The following is a 17,421-nucleotide window of genomic DNA, read 5'->3' as shown; positions in this document are numbered from 1 at the left end:
TCCTTCCCCCTGAATAGGGACCCCCAGGCCTCTTATCACTTCCCCCCTGAACAGGGATCCCCCTCTCGTATCCTAGCACACCCACCACTTCCCCCTTAAATAGAAAGGCTCCCAGTTCTGTGGCCTAGTCCCACTGAGGCCGAGGCGGCAGCTCGGGCCTGGTGCATGGGGAGGCTCATGTGCCATGCCCCGCCAGGCTCCCCGGTACCCACCTCTCCTCTGGCGCTGGGAGCCAGTTCCTCCGCGTGAACGTCTCTCCGTCCGCAGAGCTTCTCCCGCAGCAGCTGCTCCCCCCGCCCCCCGAGACCCATTGCAGTTACCATGGTAACCAGGCGGCAGGTGTCCGGTCACAATACTGACCAGGCACTGCCCAGGGCCCCTTCAACTGGACTGTCCAACAAACAAACAAACAAACCCCAACACCTGAGGTCTGGCTGAGCTACTTAAGCCTTCAACCCCGCTCAGGGTAACAGAGTAATTTTAGCCCAAGTTCAAAAACAATATCAAAACAAGTGTCCTCAGCTCCACCAGGCTCAGGCTTCGGCCTCCTTTCTTACAGGCAGGGTCCTGGCAGCAATGGCTCAACCCAGGGGTTCCAGTCGACCCAGGCATCAAAGGCAGCCCTAGCCTCCTCCCAAGGATCTCTGCCAAGCTGTAGCCTTCAGACAGTTCCTAGCTGAATCCCGTTTCCTGCCACACATGGAGCAGCCTGTCCACATTCCTCCTCAGCCAGTCTAAATGCTGGGTGTGCCTCCTCTTTGGCCAGCTTCCCTACTGTGGGAATCCTTAAGACTAGAGACACAAGAGACTTTTCCTGCCTCAGCCAGTCCATCCCCTCCAGGAGATGTTGGTCACCTTCTCTTAGATCTCCCTCCCCTCCTCCCAGCAGCTTCTTCCTCCTTTTGAGTCACAGCTGCAGCAGGATATAGCTAAATGAACAGAGTTGATGGGTCTCAGCCAGGGCCTGGAAGCAGCAAGCCACTCTGTTACAATGATGATTCATGAGAAGTTAAGAGGCCAGCTTGGGTTTGCAGGGCTGGAAGCTAGGGAAAAAAACCCTGACCTCTTTTACTTGGGAATCTGAGCAAGTCTGATCAGGACACACTGATTATAAACTAAGAACCCTGGAAGTTAATTTCATAATCCTATTTTGGAGCATAAACACTTCCTCTCTTTTTTGCCATTTCCCTTTGTACCAGCTCTGCAGGGAGGTGCAGACAAAACCCTTGGGTCTCCTTGACAGAGCTGCTGCCCTAACACTACTCTTGGTTGGTTGGGGGCAGTGTAGCACCCTTCCCTCAGTTTCCAACCTCTATCACATGGTCAGCACCAGCCATAAGAGCATCCTGGCCCTCTGGCCAGACTACTGCAGAGTCCTGCCCTTTCTAGGGCAAAAATGTCTTTTACTAGAGTCTGACCACAAACCTTTGTCCTGGCTGGGCTCAGCTGGCAGCCATCTCATCACAGGTGTGCCTCTGCTACTCTACTTTTGTGCCTCAACCAGTGAGTGGCAAACACTTCTCTTCACTCAGGAGCTCGGGTTATAGCTGCTGAGGACCTGTCTCTATTCAGGGTTCTAGCTCACCCCCTTGGAGAAGTGTCTGCTTTTCTCTGCATCTCCACTTTCTTTCAGCCTGCTCCCTTGAGCACAAACATTCTCCACCTTCTGTTCTCTGAGTCTCCTTCCTCAAACTGTGGAGGGGAAGAGAGGGAAAAGCTGTGCTCCCCTACAGAAGGGCTTTATTTCTAATTAGGTCTGGCTCCACCTTTAGGTGCACCCACACTCATTTAATTGGCCACCTATTCACCCATGCACAGTGTGTGAGGTGGTGCTTATCCAACACAATTTCTCACCCTTTCTCCTGTAAACAACTGCCTGATTTACATAGGAGACATTTCACCTCAGTAATGCAGTCATAAAGCGTTTGGCTATGTGAGTTATTCACAACACTGTGCAGGGCAGCAGTTTGCACTCTTGGACAGTGCCAGGAAGAGGGCCCGGCAATGCCTGAATGTTGACTCAGAGGTTAAATCTAGCCACCGATTGGCTAATATTTCCTCGTAAGACCTAGGGAGATGCCTGCGACATCTAGTCCTTTATTCACATGTGTGCAAATATCAAAATTCATAGACTCTGCATTGTCATTTAACATTTCGTTACCTGACAGAGGCTGCTATTTGAGATATGAGAAATGCATTTATCAGGTTTACCACCCTTTAAAGGGTGCCATAAACTTGAAACCTGGGCAGTTTAACAAGTAACTGAGTATTGGATCTGCCCTGGAGCTCAGTCACCAATGTTTTATAGTAACATTTTTCCTATTTTTTAATCTCTCTCCCGTTGCTGTGTGAAAGATACACACACACACACACACACACACACACACACACACGAGAAAGTGCTGCACTCTGACTAAACAGAGGACAATCTATTTATCTGCCTATGTTTCTTTATGACTTACAACTGAGGCCTAAATGAACTGATTTATATTTCTCTGCTTTATGCAGGAGTAGTCCATCCCTGATAGATGTTTGTTTAGATAATAATTAGTTGTCAACTTACTTCATGTCAGCAAGGCAAATGCCCTGTTTGGTGACACTGGAGTCAAGATACTCAAAGGAGTTGGCAAATTCAACTTCTTGCCCATGGACGGTAGGGCCAGTGGTCCACCAGCCACAAAAATAGCTGTGAAGCAGTATCTGGAATTCGCTTACTTTATGTGATCAATATAGATAGAGCTTTTCCTCTGTTACTATTATTGCTACCAAAGAGCTTCTGCCTTATAGGGTTGGACTCCACAAGCAATTGAGCACTTGTGGAGCTTAAAGGAATGAGTCATTTCCAACTCTGACATCAGCCCTGATTTAGAGGAGTATTTAAATTCATGCTTGACTGAGCTTTGACAGAAGTCCCATTGCCTTGAATGGGACTTAAGTACACGTTTAAAGCTAAGCATGTGCTTAAAAGCAGTATAGTCTAGCGATGTTTTCCTAAATCAGCACCTTTGGTGGGTACTGATGAGTGCACAGCATCTTTCAGAATGAAGTCATATTGCTACAGGAAATTCTACAGTGCTAAAAAGACATTTTTGGGGAGGGGAAGGCAAAATTGAGAGTGGCTTGAAGTATAACAGACGGGAGTTAATTCTTCCTCTTGCCTACTTCTTGTTTTTAATTTGGTGATTTGTTAGAGAATGGTGATGGCTGGTAACATTGTCTAAACAGTATAATAGATCTTTATGCTGCCAAAGAATGAGAAAATTGTCTACAGCTCTTTATACATTAAAAATAGGATTTAGGTTTACAGACCTGGCATAACAATATTCACCATTTTAACTGTGTGTGATACATACAAAAACGCCTTTCATTACCAACTCATGCATGTTTACCGACTGCGTGGGATACTGTTCCCTGACTTATTCAAACTGCCCTTCCCAAAGATTTCACATGTCCTTGAATCCATGGAGTTGAACTTGGTTATTGAAACATTTAGGTTAAACTTGTTTGTTCTGGGTACAGGGTTCATTTCACTCTTCTGTGGAAATACAATCACCTCCGATTTAAAGCAGCAGTCTAAGCAGTACAGAACAATGCAGCACTCCAGTGTAAGAGTGAAATATACCTTCCCCCAGCTACAAGAAGAGTAACTGTAATTGCTCAAACCCAGGGTGCCAAAATTAAACACTCCTACACTTGCTTAGAGGGCCATTTTTGTCAAAGATCATAGCTAAAGGCTCAGATACCTCCTCTATCAGCTCCTTGAGTATCCTGGGATGCATTTCATCAGGACCTGGTGACTTGCTGACATCTAACTTTCCTAAGTGATTTTTAACTTGTTCTTTGTGTATGCTATCTTCTAAACTTACCCTCTCTCTGCTTGTATTCATTACGTTAGGCACACCTCCAGACTTCTCGGTGAAGACCAAAACAAAGAAGTCATTGAGCATCTCTGCCATTTCCAAGTTTCCTGTTACTGCTTCTCCCTCCTCACGTAATTCAAAATGACCTTAGCAAATTAGAGAAATGGTCAGACGTTTAATAAAGTTAATCAGAAGTTTAATAAAGAGAAATGCAAAGTGCTACACTTAGGAAGGAACAATCAGTTCCATACATACAAGATGGGAAGCGACTGTCTAGGAAGGAGCATGGCGGAAAGGGATCTAGGAGTCATAGTGGACCACAAGTTGTATATGAGTCAAAAGTGTGATGCTGTTGCAAAAAAAGCAAATATGATTCTAGGTTGTATCAACAGGTGTGTTGTAAGCAAAACTCATGAAGTCATTCTGCCGCTCTACTCTGCACTAGTTAGGCCTCAGCTGGAGTACTGTGTCCAGTTCTGGGCACCACATTTCAAGAAAGATGTGGAGAAATTGGAAAGGGTCCAGAGAAGAGCAACAAGAATGATTAAAGGTCTAGAGAACATGACCTATGAAGCCAGGCTTCATGAACTGGGCTTGTTTAGTTTGGAAAAAAGAGATTAAAGGGGGACATGATAGTGGTTTTCAAATATCTAAAAGGGTGTCACAAGGAGGAAGGAGAAAATGTGTTCCTCTTGGTTTCTGAGGATAGAACAAGGAGTAATGGGCTTAAAGTGCAGCAGGGGAGGTTTAGATTAGACATTAGGAAAAAAATTCCTAACTGTCAGGGTGGTCAAATATTGGAATAAATTGCCAAGGGAGGTGGTGGAATCTCCCTCTCTGGAGATATTTAAGAACAGGTTAAATAGACATCTGTCAGGGATGGTGTAGACGGAGCTTGGTCCTGCCTTGAGGGCGGGGGGCTCGGCTCGATGACCTCTCGAGGTCCCTTCCAGTCCTATGATTCTATCTACTGTAGGTGCACTGGACGTGGAGTGTTGCTGCCCCTGTGCGCTCGCCCTTCCTGTGCTCTGGGGCCAGGGAGGATGGGGCCATGTGCCAGGCGGAGGAAAGGTGGGGCCTGGGTAAAAAGGGAGGGGCTGGGGGTAGGGCTGGAGGCCCATGGCCAACACCTAGTATATACACATAATATATTTTTAATTTACTGTTAGTCTACAGAATCTTAGTTTAAAATTAGCTTTAAAAATATATCATTAGTGCGTTGCTTGATGATTATAAAAATCACATCTCTTAAAAAAATAAAATCACCCCACGCCCAGCTACCACTGGGCATAGTGACACCCGTTTAACAATATTGATTACAGCCCCATAAGTCCTAAGGACAGCCCTGATGTTGTGCATTTTTGAGTTGGGGCTTCCTAGTCTCGCATGATTCCAACTTGTTTTTAGTTCCTCTGCATTAAGAGATGTCGCCCGTTTCCTTATGTTTCCTGCGCATGCGTCCACTGGGTGGGTAATCCTCAGCTGGCCTATCCCCAGAGGCCTCAGTGCTCTTAAGATGTACATTTTAAATGCTGTTTCCTTTTCGCTGTGGAATTTTTCCTATTTGCTGCTTCTTGTGCCATGCTTCCACTGATTCTTACTGGGTGACTTATGTTTTGAGAGACTGATGCTGATATGACAGTGATACCCTCTCAGTTTCAAAAACATTGTAGTCTGATTTATTTCCTTGTTTAAAATGCCCACTGCCATGTTACCATCTATGGCTACGTCTAGATTGCATCCCTTTTTCGTAAAAGGGATGCAAATTAGACGTATCGCAATTGCTAATGAAGCAGGGATTTAAATGTCCCCCGCTTCATTAGAATAAAAATGGCTGCCGCTTTTTTTCGGCATGGAGCTTTGCCGGAAAAAAACGCCAGTCTAGACGCGGATCTTTCGGAAAATAAAGCCTTTTCCGAAAGATCCCTTATTTTAAGAGGGATAAGGGATCTTTCGGAAAAGGCTTTATTTTCCAAAAGATCCGCATCTAGACTGGTGCTTTTTTCCGGCAAAGCTCTGTGCCGAAAAAACGCGGCAGCCATTTTTATGCTAATGGAGCGGGGGAGATTTAAATCCCTGCTTCATTAGCAATTGCGATACATCTAATTTGCATCCCTTTTACGAAAAAGATGCAATCTAGACGTAGCCTAAGTGTTTTTCTTGATTAAACCCGTAAGCCAGTGCTCTGGTTGGTTATAGAGGGGCCTGCAGGTTCTGTGGATCTCTGCACCTTCTGATAAAAAGCCCACCATTTGTTCATTCAAAAAAAATGAATAAATGCTCAGCTGTTTTAAGTTTGCCTCCTTCCTGAATAAAAGTGAATGATTTATAAATACTTGCAGCTTAAACTAGTGAGCTGTTACTCCACCCCCATGAGAGATGCTTCATTGCTCATTAGCAGGGCCCTATCAAATTCAGAGCCATGCAAAACTTGTCATGGACTGTGAAATCTGGTGTCCTTGTGTAACATCTGGCCCTTTGCCTGCTTTTGCGCTGTACTATTCAGATTTCACAGGGGTCACTAAGGACTCTCAAATTCGGAGTCCTGACCCAAAAGGAAGGTACAGGGGGATCACAAGGTTATTTTAGGAGGGTCATGGTATTGTCAGTCTTATTTCTGTGCTACCCTCAGAGCTAGGCAACTGGGAGAGGGGGTTGGAATGTTGGCTGGGTGCCCAGCTCTGAAAGCAGCACCCCACCAGCAGCAGTAAGGGTAGCAATGCCATGCGCATGTCACCTTTACTTTTGTACTGCTGCCTTCAGAGCTGGGTGGCTCAAGAGTAGCGGCTGCTGACTGAGGGCCCAGCCCTGCAGAAGTAAGGGGTACAACCTCTTACCATGCCATCTGTACTTCTATGCTGCTGCTGGTGGTAGCTCTACCTTCAGAGGTCAGTTCCCTGCCAGCAGCCACCACTCTCCAGCTGCCCAGCTCTGAAGGCAATGCTACTGCCAGCAACGGAGCAGGAGTAAGGGTAACAATACCACAATCCCCTTACAATAACCTTGAGACACCCCCCCCCCACACACAACTCCATTTTGTATCAGAGCCTTCTCCCCCCATTACAATACCATGACATTTCAGATTTAAACTGCTCAAATAATGAAATTTACCATTTAAAAAAATCCTATGACTGTGATATTGACTAAAATGGACCATGAATTTGTTAAGACCCTACTCATCAGCAACTGAAGATGTTTCCCTTTCTCTCCAGGGATTCTATGGGCTCCTCAAATGGAAGGGCTTAGGGAGGACTTGATTTTGGTGCGCTCTTTTCTGCTTTGTGTTGGTTCAGTGTCAGTCAAATTCTGATATATCTGGTTTCTACTAACATGGAATGAAAAATTTAACTAGAAGACTTGAAAACAGTCCTGAAACCTAGGCTCTCTCTTCGTCTTACAGCTTTGCTTTAGAGATTAGTACCACTTTAATGGTACATTACACCATTCCTCATTTTATTTTTTAATGGTGCCCACTGTAGCATGAATAAATGAAACTGGAGTCACTAAAATAAGAGGTTTTTTTTTTTTTTTTTTTTTTTAAACTTTCCTCCTTCATTCTACAGACCTCAGATCAGGTTTGTTTCAAGCTCTGGGAGAGATTCTCAAGTTTGTGTCTGTTCTCATGGGAATCAACAACTTTGCAGATCTCCTAGCTTACATGATACCTTATTCCAGTTTTTCCCCCACCACCGTGGCACCTATCTGGGGTAAGAGAGCTTGTTCAGCAACCTAGAAAATAGAAGTTGCAAGTCCACTTCTGAACCCAGGGTCTTTCACTCGACCTATGCACTTCTAGCAGAACAGTTCACCTCTGAACAAATACTGCTGGAAGTGGATGAGTCTGTATTTGAGCTAAAAAAAAACATGGTCATGAAAAAAGTAGTTTGTTTAAATATCTTGTTTGTAGTGCGATAAGGTAATTTACAAAAGTCTATTTGTCAAAATTCTGAAGACTAATGAATTTACAAGGCCTTTTTGCGACAAGATGTCCAGTTAACAAACATAATGAGCAAATAATTTTATCTATTTAATTATTAGCAGGAATATTCCAGAAGTTCCAATGTCATATACGACAGCAAAAGGGTTCTCATTAACCAGACATTACTTGAAAAGGGGTATAAAAGAAGCATTTTTCTCTTCTCTCTTTCTACTTTTCACATACATTCGAGCCCCCCCCAATCTGACACCATGAAGTGGGGAACATTCATTTCTTTTATTTTCCTGGTAATTTTTACTGAATCAAAAACCCTTCCCAGAAGATATCGGGATGTAGGTAAGAATATTTCTTGTACCTTAACTATAAACTTTCATATAGCGTCTACACACGATTGGTTGTGGTCATTGGAGGAATCTCCTAGTCATTGTTCATTCTAAACCAAAAAGTGTAAAAAAAGAAAAAGTTATAAGGGATACATATGAATATTATATCACAATTATAAAATGGCTCTAACTTCACAGGAACAAGATTAAAAGCACATGGTAAAGCTGACTTTTCAAAATAGGCTACTATATTGCAAATACAACAGCATTGATCACCTACTGGATTTGTGAACATGGTTTAGAAAACGCTGAATGTTCTAAGTCACATTCAGCAGTACACCAATCTCTTTGCAAGCCAAATCATGTTCACCTTTTCATGCAAGTAACTGGCACTTTACTAACAGTGCTCAGTTAAGAGTCTTAGTATTATTAGCTACTATCTAGAGTTTTTAAAAAATGTTTTGAAGAACAAATTGAGTGAATATTTAGGGCCCAATTCTGCCATCCTTGCTTAAATTTATTAGTAGCAGTAGATTTGGTTTCAGTGAGTGAAGGTGGCAGAATCTTGCCCTTACTATTTAAAATCTAGAATTCTGTGCCACCTTTTTCCAGTTTCACATGATCACTCATTTGTGGCTTATTAATGCTATGAGTATGCATGTAATATATGGGACCTTAGAATATTTACAGGTGTACAATATGTAATACAGTTTTAAACACAGAGTTTCACCATACTCATGTTGATTGTACTTTCATCTTGGGAGCTACTTACTGTGCTTTATCTTAAGACATTCTATAGAGTGGGATTTCTTTATGCATCTTCATGACTTCAGTAAGAAGAGCATAGATGGCTCAGAAGCTGGAGCCATCCAGACTGTCTCTCTGCTACCTTGGTCTTATATTGGTCCTGACCCTTTTCAAAGACTTCATTATGGTTTGGTAGCCTTTTACACTCACCTTGGACAGATGTAAATAACTATACAGGATGCTAGGCAGTGGAGAGGCAGGTCCTCTGTATTTAAAAGTACCTAGTAGGAACTTAGGAAGATTGCTAGGAAAATAAGTCATTCTTCAGATTTCTGGTTGAAAGTCTGGTTTCCTCAAATGCCAATGGGCAAATAGAGATTTTCATCCCATTGCTAAATTATCAGAGAATCATTTATTTTGTTCTTGTGCAGTTGAATCATTGTCTTCACTATGTCCAAGATTGGGCCCATTAGAAAGGGGGAAAAAGTTGTATGCAATCTTCAACCACTAAGACCTACTTTGTTTCACTGGGCCAAATTCACTCTGTGTATGAGGGTGAATTCCATTCATTTCAAACAGTTTTAGCCACTCACGCAGTGCTGATTTTAACTAACTATATGACCCCTAATTAACTCAAACAAGCTAGTGATCTAAGACTCCTTTAAGTTTTAAGATACTGCCTGAGGGTATGTCTACACTTGCCCCCTAATTTGGATGAGGGAGGCAAATAAAGCATACCAAAGTTGCTAATGAAGCACGGGATTTAAATATCCCACGCTTGATTAGCATATTCGCGGCCAGTTGCCATTTAAAAAAGTCGGTCGCCCAAATTAACTCACCACATGTAGACACGGTAGTCTGATTCAAAACCCTTCCCTTGAATTAACTGTTACTCCTCGTGCAATGAGGAGTAACAGTTAATTTGAGGGGAGGGTTTTGGATCGGACTACCGCGTCTACACGTGGCGAGTTAATTCGGGCGACCAGCATTTTAAAATGGCAACCGCCTGCGAATATGCTAATCAAGCGCAGGATATTTAAATCCCGCACTTCATTAGCAACTTTGGTATGCTTTATTTGCCTCCCTCGTCCAAATTAGGGGGCAAGTGTAGACATACCCTGAGACAGAAAGTACGTGGCCTGCCTTTACCAAATTATCAGAGCACTTAATTGTTAGTATATTTAGCCGCATCACCACAACCGTGTAAGGTGAGGAATTGCTGTTGTCCCTGTCACCCAAATGGGGAACAGAAGCAGAGCTGTCCTTGGTCACAGGAAAGCTGTGGCAGACCAGAGATGGACTTGCAAGACCCAGAGTCACAGAATCATAGAATCCTAAGGCTGAAAGAGAGTTCAGGAAATCGAGTCCAGCCCCCTGCCCAAAGCAGGACCAACCCTAACTAAATCATGAAGTCTTTGAACAGGGTCAGGACCAATATAAGACGACCAAGATAGCAGAGAAACAGTCTGGATAGCTCCAGCTTCTGAGCTATCTATGTTCTACTTATTGAAGTCATGAAGATGCATAAAGAAATCCCAAGTCGTAAGGATAGCATGCTAACCATTCAACCACCCTTCCTTAGAGAGCAAGAAAATGCTTAATAAAATATAAATGCCTTTAATCTTTGGGGATTCAAAGACCAGATTACCTTTTTTTCCAGATGAACACCACACCATTGGACACTGTTTTACTGAGCTACACGAGGACACCTTTAAAGCTGTGTAAGTGTGATGGCTAAAAATCCAGCTGAAAGTGGATCCTTACAGTGTGTTTTTATCTGATTCCGAAACAGGAATCATAGAATTCTAGAACTGGAAGGAACCTCGAGAGGTCATCAGGTTCAGTCTCCTGCCCCCACGGCAGGACCCAATACCTTTTAGATCATCCCTGATAGATGTCTATCCAACCTGCTCTTAAATATCTCCTGTGACGGAGAGTACTAAAGAGCCAGATACTGAAAAGTCCTTTTTAAAAATATTGGCAGAATAAAAATAGATCTTCAAAGCAACAAAATAAGTCAGAGTGACAATTGAATAAAGTGAGACTTGGACTTTGCTCTCACCTGTTGGGTGATTCTTATTGCCTCATTTTTTATTACAGCTCTCTGCAGACTACTCTGACAGATCTTGCTTATGGATATGCAGGTGCCAAAGGGCCCTAAGCACCTACTAGTCCTCAGGTAGAATCAGCAGAGACAGACAGAGACAGAGTATGTGTGTGAGAGAAACAGAGTGGGCAGAATGACAAACAATTGCACCCTTCCCCCAAATGAAAGGCTTGCATGCTTCAGTGGGCTGCCATAAAGGAGGATTGCTGTCCCTCTGGAGGAAAGGATTATGGGAGAACTTACAACCCAAAAGCTGTTGATGAATTACAATGCCTCCTAGGGTTATTGTTGTGACGGGACATCTCGCACACCAGCCTAATAGCACTGTCTAGCTCTTAGTATTAGCCACCCATTATCCCCACTGGTTCATAAATTCACCTCCAAGAGATCCTTCTATCATTGCAGTTTGAAGTAACTAGAGTTCTAAAAGAAGAGAATATTTCTGGTGAAGAGGAAACAGGCAGCTAGAGACCAGCCAAGATCAAAACCACTGCAGGGGACTTAGATTTTGTCAAGTTCAAAGAGAATAATGTGTTGGCAAAGCACAATACATTGCTTTCAAAGATGGCTTGGACACCCATGCCATTTGTGAGCAATCCTGCCAACATGTCTTCCCTGCCCTTACTGCTGTCTGGTGACTTTTCCCACCAGGAATTATTGCGGAAAGGCTGAAAACTTCCCATTGGAGACAGTTCTCTGCAATGCAGACCTCTTCTGCCTACACAACATAGGGACGGGGAAAGACCGAGCTCTGACAAGCTTTTGTTTCCTCCAAGCAGTGTAGATATAGTTTTTATAGCTACAGATACCTTATGAAATACAGCTCATGCTCTATCAAAATAAAAACGTAGAAAATTCTTCTCTTTGGAAACTTTATGAACACAGTCACACAGTTTCACCTTCTCTGTGTTTCTCAGTTTGAGACTTAAGGGCATTTTTATAATAGAATCCACATTTGGGAGTTCATCACGAGTCATAGTTAAGTAGGTGTAGGTGCTCAACACTGATAGTTCTTACTAAGAGAGTTAAGCTGGCTGCCAAATCTGGGATCAAGAAAACATCATACCAATAAGATATATCGGTAGTCTGCTCAGGATTTTTTGCCTGGACTGGGAATGAGTGTGGATCATTGGTGAGGCTGATGCCAGGGGTGGGTTTTCCTGCTATCAGTTTTCTGTTACTTCAGGAGTCTTGGTGTAGTTTGGTTGCCTCCTCACTTTGGAATTTTTGTTCTTGTACCAGAGGATTTACATTTCAAAGGGCGGAGGGGAGACGACAGACAAAAAGTAGGAGGAAAGGATCATACAAATGACCGTAATGATCAGAGAGAAAGAAATGCTAAATGTAATGTACAACTAATATGACCTTAAGAGGCTGATTTGGGAATGGACACATAAGGAAAATGGAAATCTCTATTGCAATGTATTAGCTCTTCCCTGACCACAGAAAGGCAAACTCATTTAAACTGCCTTAGTGGTTCAGCATGGTCACTGAAAAGTAAAATTTTCCAAAAAAGGTTTTAGCAAGTCTTCCAAGAATCCCATTCCCTTCCCAATACAGGATGAAAGCACCTTCGGAGCTTCTTCTGCCATTCTCCTCAGGTTTGAGATAGCGCCTCATTATACGTTAGCACCACATAATGGAAAAGCCATGATTGTAAGTCTGACTCCACAATGACTTTACCATGGGTCAAGAACAATTGTCTTTAGTTGCATCTCTCAGGTTCTATGTTAGCTCAGTCCTCCAGCCCTGCCAGCTCAACAGACTGCCTCAGAGCCAGACCTCTGGCTCAGTGTTGGCACTCACACATCTTGAAGAACTCCATTTTGGTTTTGGTAGAGAGCTATGCATGTAACCATATGATCTTCGTTGCAGTGCTACGATCATGTTTGCTCAGCTTGTGCAGCAAAGCACTTATGAAGAAGATAGTAAAATGGTAAAAGATGTCACTGATCTCGCACAAAAATGTGTCGCCAGTAAGGAAGATCCACAATGTCAGAAGCCACTGGTAAGCAAAGCTGGGTCTTCCATTGCAGCCAAGACAATGGGAATGTACTGCTACAGTGACTGAGATTTTCACGAGTGACTAGTGATTAGGTGCAAAAGTGGTGAGGAGTCCTGTGGCACGTTATAGACTAACTGAAGTGTTGGAGCATAAGCTTTTGTGGGCAAAGACCCACTTTGTCAGATGCATGTCGACGAAGTGATTAGGTGGGCTTCAATTTTAGACATCCAACTTTCAGTGCCTCAGAGGGGCTTGATTTTCAGAGGATGAGCGCTCAGCACTTTCTAAATATAAGACTCATTTTAGGGCAGAGATGGGCGATCAAGAATAGTGAATAGGCCACATGAGTGGCCCTCCTTTGTCTCAGTGGACTGCATGACCAGTAGTGGGCAACCTGCAGCCTGTGGCCAACTGGGATTCCTCCTGCAGCCTGTGCACCCACGTCTACCTTCTTCCTGCATGCACCTCTCGCACACTGGGGCCTGGGAGCCCTGCACTACCCCCTCCTCCACGAAAAGCAGACAGGGGATGTGCAGACTGCAGGTTGCCCCCCCCCCCAGCTAATCACTGAAAAACTGAAGTCCTCCAAAATCATTGGTCACTCTTGAAAAATCCTGTTCTGTATCTTCAAAAGCAAGTATGGTTAGGCTGACACTGGGCATCTGAGATCACTGTAACTAAATTTAGTAGCAGCAGGTGCCACTCACGACCAGCAAGGAAGGAGTCTTAATTTATTTAGCAACTGACCCTTAACAATCTCACTTTGTCAGAGACAAAAAACAGGACTATGTAGCACTTTAAAGACTAACAAGATGGTTAATTAGGTGATGAGATTTCGTGGGCCAGACCCCTGAGAGAGAGACAGACAGAGACAGAGACAGAGAGAGTCTGGATAAAAATGCTGCACCCAAACAGTCCTGAAATTTTGTTTTCGGCCTCAGATCTGGATCTGAGTTGTGCACATGCCTCCTATTTGTTTTAATGGGCTGAACCAAAACCCTGGATCTGAGCATCCCAGCTCTCTAGGAGAAGGATGCTTTACAGAGAGATTTGGTTCTTATCAGACATGCTCAGGCATACCTTGCTTTCTATCTTGGCATACTTGATATGACAATACGCAACACGCCATCTTGGTTTGGGTAACAATTTGAATAGTATCTGAACCTCAGGGGGAGTGGCTAGGTTCTCATTACATTGGAAATCCCACTTGTTTAGTTGCATAAACATGGATTTAGGAGACGAACGTTAGGCACAGATTTAGATTTTGATAAATCTTCCCTACAAGTTTAGGGCAAAGCAGAAAGGAATAAGAGGAAAAACTATCAGTTTATGTGAGCCAGGGCTCTATTAATAGTTCCTGGTATAAATGTTTGTTCCATCAGAGGAACAGGGCAACTCCAGACAAACAGAATTATTTCTTCTTTCCACAGACTGCCATTTTCCTGGATGAAATCTGCCATGAGCAAGGTCTTCCTGAGAAATATGGGTTGGCTGACTGCTGTGCGAAAACTGACCCCGAAAGAAATGAATGTTTTCTATCCCACAAAAATTCTACACCAGGATTCATTGCTCCTTTAGTAAAACCAGACCCTGAAGAGGGATGCAAACAGTATCATGATAATCGAGCAGGACTTATGGGCCTGTAAGTAAGCTAATTTTATGTTAGAATTGAAGGAGTTATATAGTCTGGTTCTCAGCTCTGTAAACTTACTGCTAGGTGTCTTCTTGTGGGCTGGCAGACTACACCTACTCTCACCCCTGCAGTGATTCCTCTGACAGTATCTAGGCCCTCTAGATGAGTCACCATCTTGTTCCACCTTTCCAGAGTCACATTTGTCCAAACTCAAAGTCCCAGAAACATCTTGACAAAAAGAAAAGCTTTCTGCCTTATCTGGGGCTAGTCTCCAGCACTGTCTATGTCCCTTGCAAGGGACTTGTATGCCTTCTTCCCCTGAAGCCAGTAGGGAACCTAATCCCATCCTCTACTCTGGTTTCTACTTCAGGAACCATTTACTGAACAGCTAGTTTGCAGCTTCATCAGGCCTCTTTCTACCAAGTCACCCAAGACTGCCATATTCAGGGCTGCCAGGGGGCGTGTGCAATCGACTCCCCTGCATGCATCTCCGTGCTTCATTATTGGCCCTGCCTACCCAGGCAATGTGTCCTACCTGAGGCGTGTCCTCAAGCTGTGGATGGTGGTGGTGGTCCCCAACCTGCAGGAGTAGAGGAGGAGGCTGCTGCAGGTGCTGGTGGTGAGGGTGCTCTGGGCAGTCCAACCCCCTATGTTGCTGGTCTAGGAGCTCTTCACACCACTGGGGGAGCAGTCCCTACAGCCCCATGTGGAAAGAGCAGGAACCCCAAGCCCCCGTGTGCAGCCACCAGTAGCCCAGGCCACAGCACTCCATTTGAATAGGCCCTGCAAATAAACACCCCAGCCCTGCCCATATTTCTTTTCCCAGTTTAGTCAAGGTGCCAGCCACGCTAGCTTGATCAAGCAACACACTGGAACTTAACTTTGAGCATATGTGAAGTTTCCTTGAAATCATAGGTGCCTAAAGTTAAGCATGCGCTTAAGTGTGGTGCTGGATCTGGCCTAGAGCACTCAGCGCCCTGCAGAATTGACTCCTTAAATTCCAGTAAAATCCCAGCACCCCTTCCCATCAGAATTCCCCCATGTTAAGTCTCATTGCACTATCCCATTCCCTGTTAGAATGGCAGGAAAACGGCGCTGACTGAGTGGACTGTTAGAACAAGCCTTGCTGTATGTTTAGTCATTTCAGAGCAGTATAATTACACTTTCCACCCTGTCTGGACTCTGTTCTGGGAGCTCCCACACAAAGTTAATTCAAGGTACCTTTCAATTTTAGATTCATCTACGAACTGTCCAGGAGGCATGCTTCCCTTTATTCCCCAACGATTCTGACCGTTGCCGGTCAATACGAGGAGATGATGAAAGGTTGCTGCCAAGCAGAAGACAAGGCTGCCTGCTTCAGTGAAAAGGTATTCAAGCTTAATATGAACAGCGACTTCAGGTTTTGATTAGTGGGCCCCTGTAGCTAGAGAAAGTCTCGAAGCAGAGCTGAAGGCCAGCTTTTTCCATTTGAGTCCTGTAAGCCTTTATTTAGGACCTGATTCCAGAAGGCACCTCTACTCAGGACAGGAGTTAAACATGTGCATAAGTGCTTTCCTGAACCTGGGCCTTTGACTGAAGAAAATGGTCCAATTTTCAGCTTAGCATTGGCAGCTCCCACTTAAGGAGACACTAATAAATAAATAAATAAATCAATTTTCAGAGGCACCATTTTAGGATTGGGGGCTGAGATTTTCAAAGCAGAATAGGGGATTTAGACAAGGCCCTTCATACTAATGGAACGTCTGCATCTTAGGCTATGTCTACATTCACGGCACTCTAAAAATCAAAATAAGGTATGCAAGTTGCCTTTACTCAAATTGTGTATCTTATTTTGATTTTATTTCAAATAAAGCAGTTCCAGAGTTCAGAGCAGCTGGCTGCTCCATCTGCCTCTCTGTGATAGGGATGGGGGAAGCTTTGTGAACTGCAGACCCCCTCCTTCACCAAAACTCTTTCTCAGACCCCACATTCTCTCCTCTACCCCATACCTATCCTCGAGCTCTCTTCTGCACCCAACCTCTGCCACAGACCCTGCACTCCCTCCATAGAAAATTTTTGCCCTTGACCACTTACCAAAATTTTGGAGTAGCTCTCCCCCCCGCCCCCATTAAAAATTATTGTCTTTCCCTGGATCAGACTATTCATAACAGCACAGTTTAAAAACACTGAGTACTGTTTAATAAGAGAGTTTCTGATGGGCAGGATTTCACAAAACTAGCTAGATAAGGGGCTGGTTAGCCTGCCACGTGAATGAAAACAATGCAACCCAGCATCCTTTTGCTTTGTTGGACACTTTATAGCTAAGAAAAAAAAACTTTTTATGTTTCTACTAAAATTATTTTTCTGATTCTGTTTCCTTCCTTCATTTGACCAGCACTTTTTTTTAAATGGTTGACCTCATCTTTTAACAGGCACCAATTGTGATGAAGCCAGTGAAAGAAAGTAGCTTGATTGAGGCACAAACATGTGAGGTCCTGAAGAAGTTTGGAGAAAGAGCCTTAAAAGCTATGTAAGTCTCTAGCTTGTTTTTGCAATGTACAACGTTTTGAGTACTCTGCACCCACTAATTTTTCACCCATGGGTGCTCCACCTCTAGAGTACCCATGCCTCCAGGATGTAGAGCTTTCTCTTAGCAACCACTCTCAACCAAAACTCCTTCCAAGGTCCCTCCCAATACCCCAACCCAGGGACCCTATAACTAGTATCCACATCTTCTTCCTGTAATAGTTGCTGCTATTCCCTGGGCCACTTCTCCTTCACCCTTACCTCAGGATGGAAGTTCTTTCTCACAGAATGCTTCCATCACCAG

At 43.9% G+C, this 17,421-nt stretch overlaps 2 protein-coding genes across 3 annotated transcripts in view; one reads left to right on the top strand and one right to left on the bottom strand.

Annotated features, from left to right (window-relative positions):
- Window positions 1-3,895: 3,895 nt before the first annotated feature.
- The window catches only part of RASSF6 (Ras association domain family member 6), an 80,609-nt gene continuing 67,083 nt past the window's right edge, over window positions 3,896-17,421 (bottom strand). Inside the window, exons 17-18 of one of the 2 annotated variants that reach the window (XR_012903948.1) lie at window positions 8,153-8,230; window positions 3,896-4,006 (exon numbers count right to left, since the gene is read on the bottom strand). The gene's annotated coding sequence lies outside the window, so the exon portion shown is untranslated. Of the gene's footprint in view, window positions 4,007-8,002; window positions 8,231-17,421 lie in introns of those variants that run through there. The other variant, XR_012903949.1, reaches the window with a different exon arrangement.
- Window positions 7,999-17,421, top strand: part of LOC102455564 (alpha-fetoprotein) — a 24,327-nt gene continuing 14,904 nt past the window's right edge. The window contains exons 1-6 of the mRNA XM_006125401.3: window positions 7,999-8,133; window positions 10,528-10,588; window positions 12,850-12,982; window positions 14,410-14,621; window positions 15,847-15,979; window positions 17,024-17,121. Of these exons, the coding sequence (XP_006125463.1) occupies window positions 8,049-8,133; window positions 10,528-10,588; window positions 12,850-12,982; window positions 14,410-14,621; window positions 15,847-15,979; window positions 17,024-17,121 (722 nt within the window). The 5' untranslated portion in view covers window positions 7,999-8,048. The remainder of the gene's footprint in view (window positions 8,134-10,527; window positions 10,589-12,849; window positions 12,983-14,409; window positions 14,622-15,846; window positions 15,980-17,023; window positions 17,122-17,421) is intronic.

This window comes from Pelodiscus sinensis, chromosome 5 (assembly GCF_049634645.1).
Source record: "Pelodiscus sinensis isolate JC-2024 chromosome 5, ASM4963464v1, whole genome shotgun sequence".
Taxonomy (NCBI): domain Eukaryota; kingdom Metazoa; phylum Chordata; order Testudines; family Trionychidae; genus Pelodiscus; species Pelodiscus sinensis.
The sequence above is the reverse complement of the archived record's forward strand: the minus strand, read 5'-3'. Positions and strand labels throughout refer to the sequence as shown.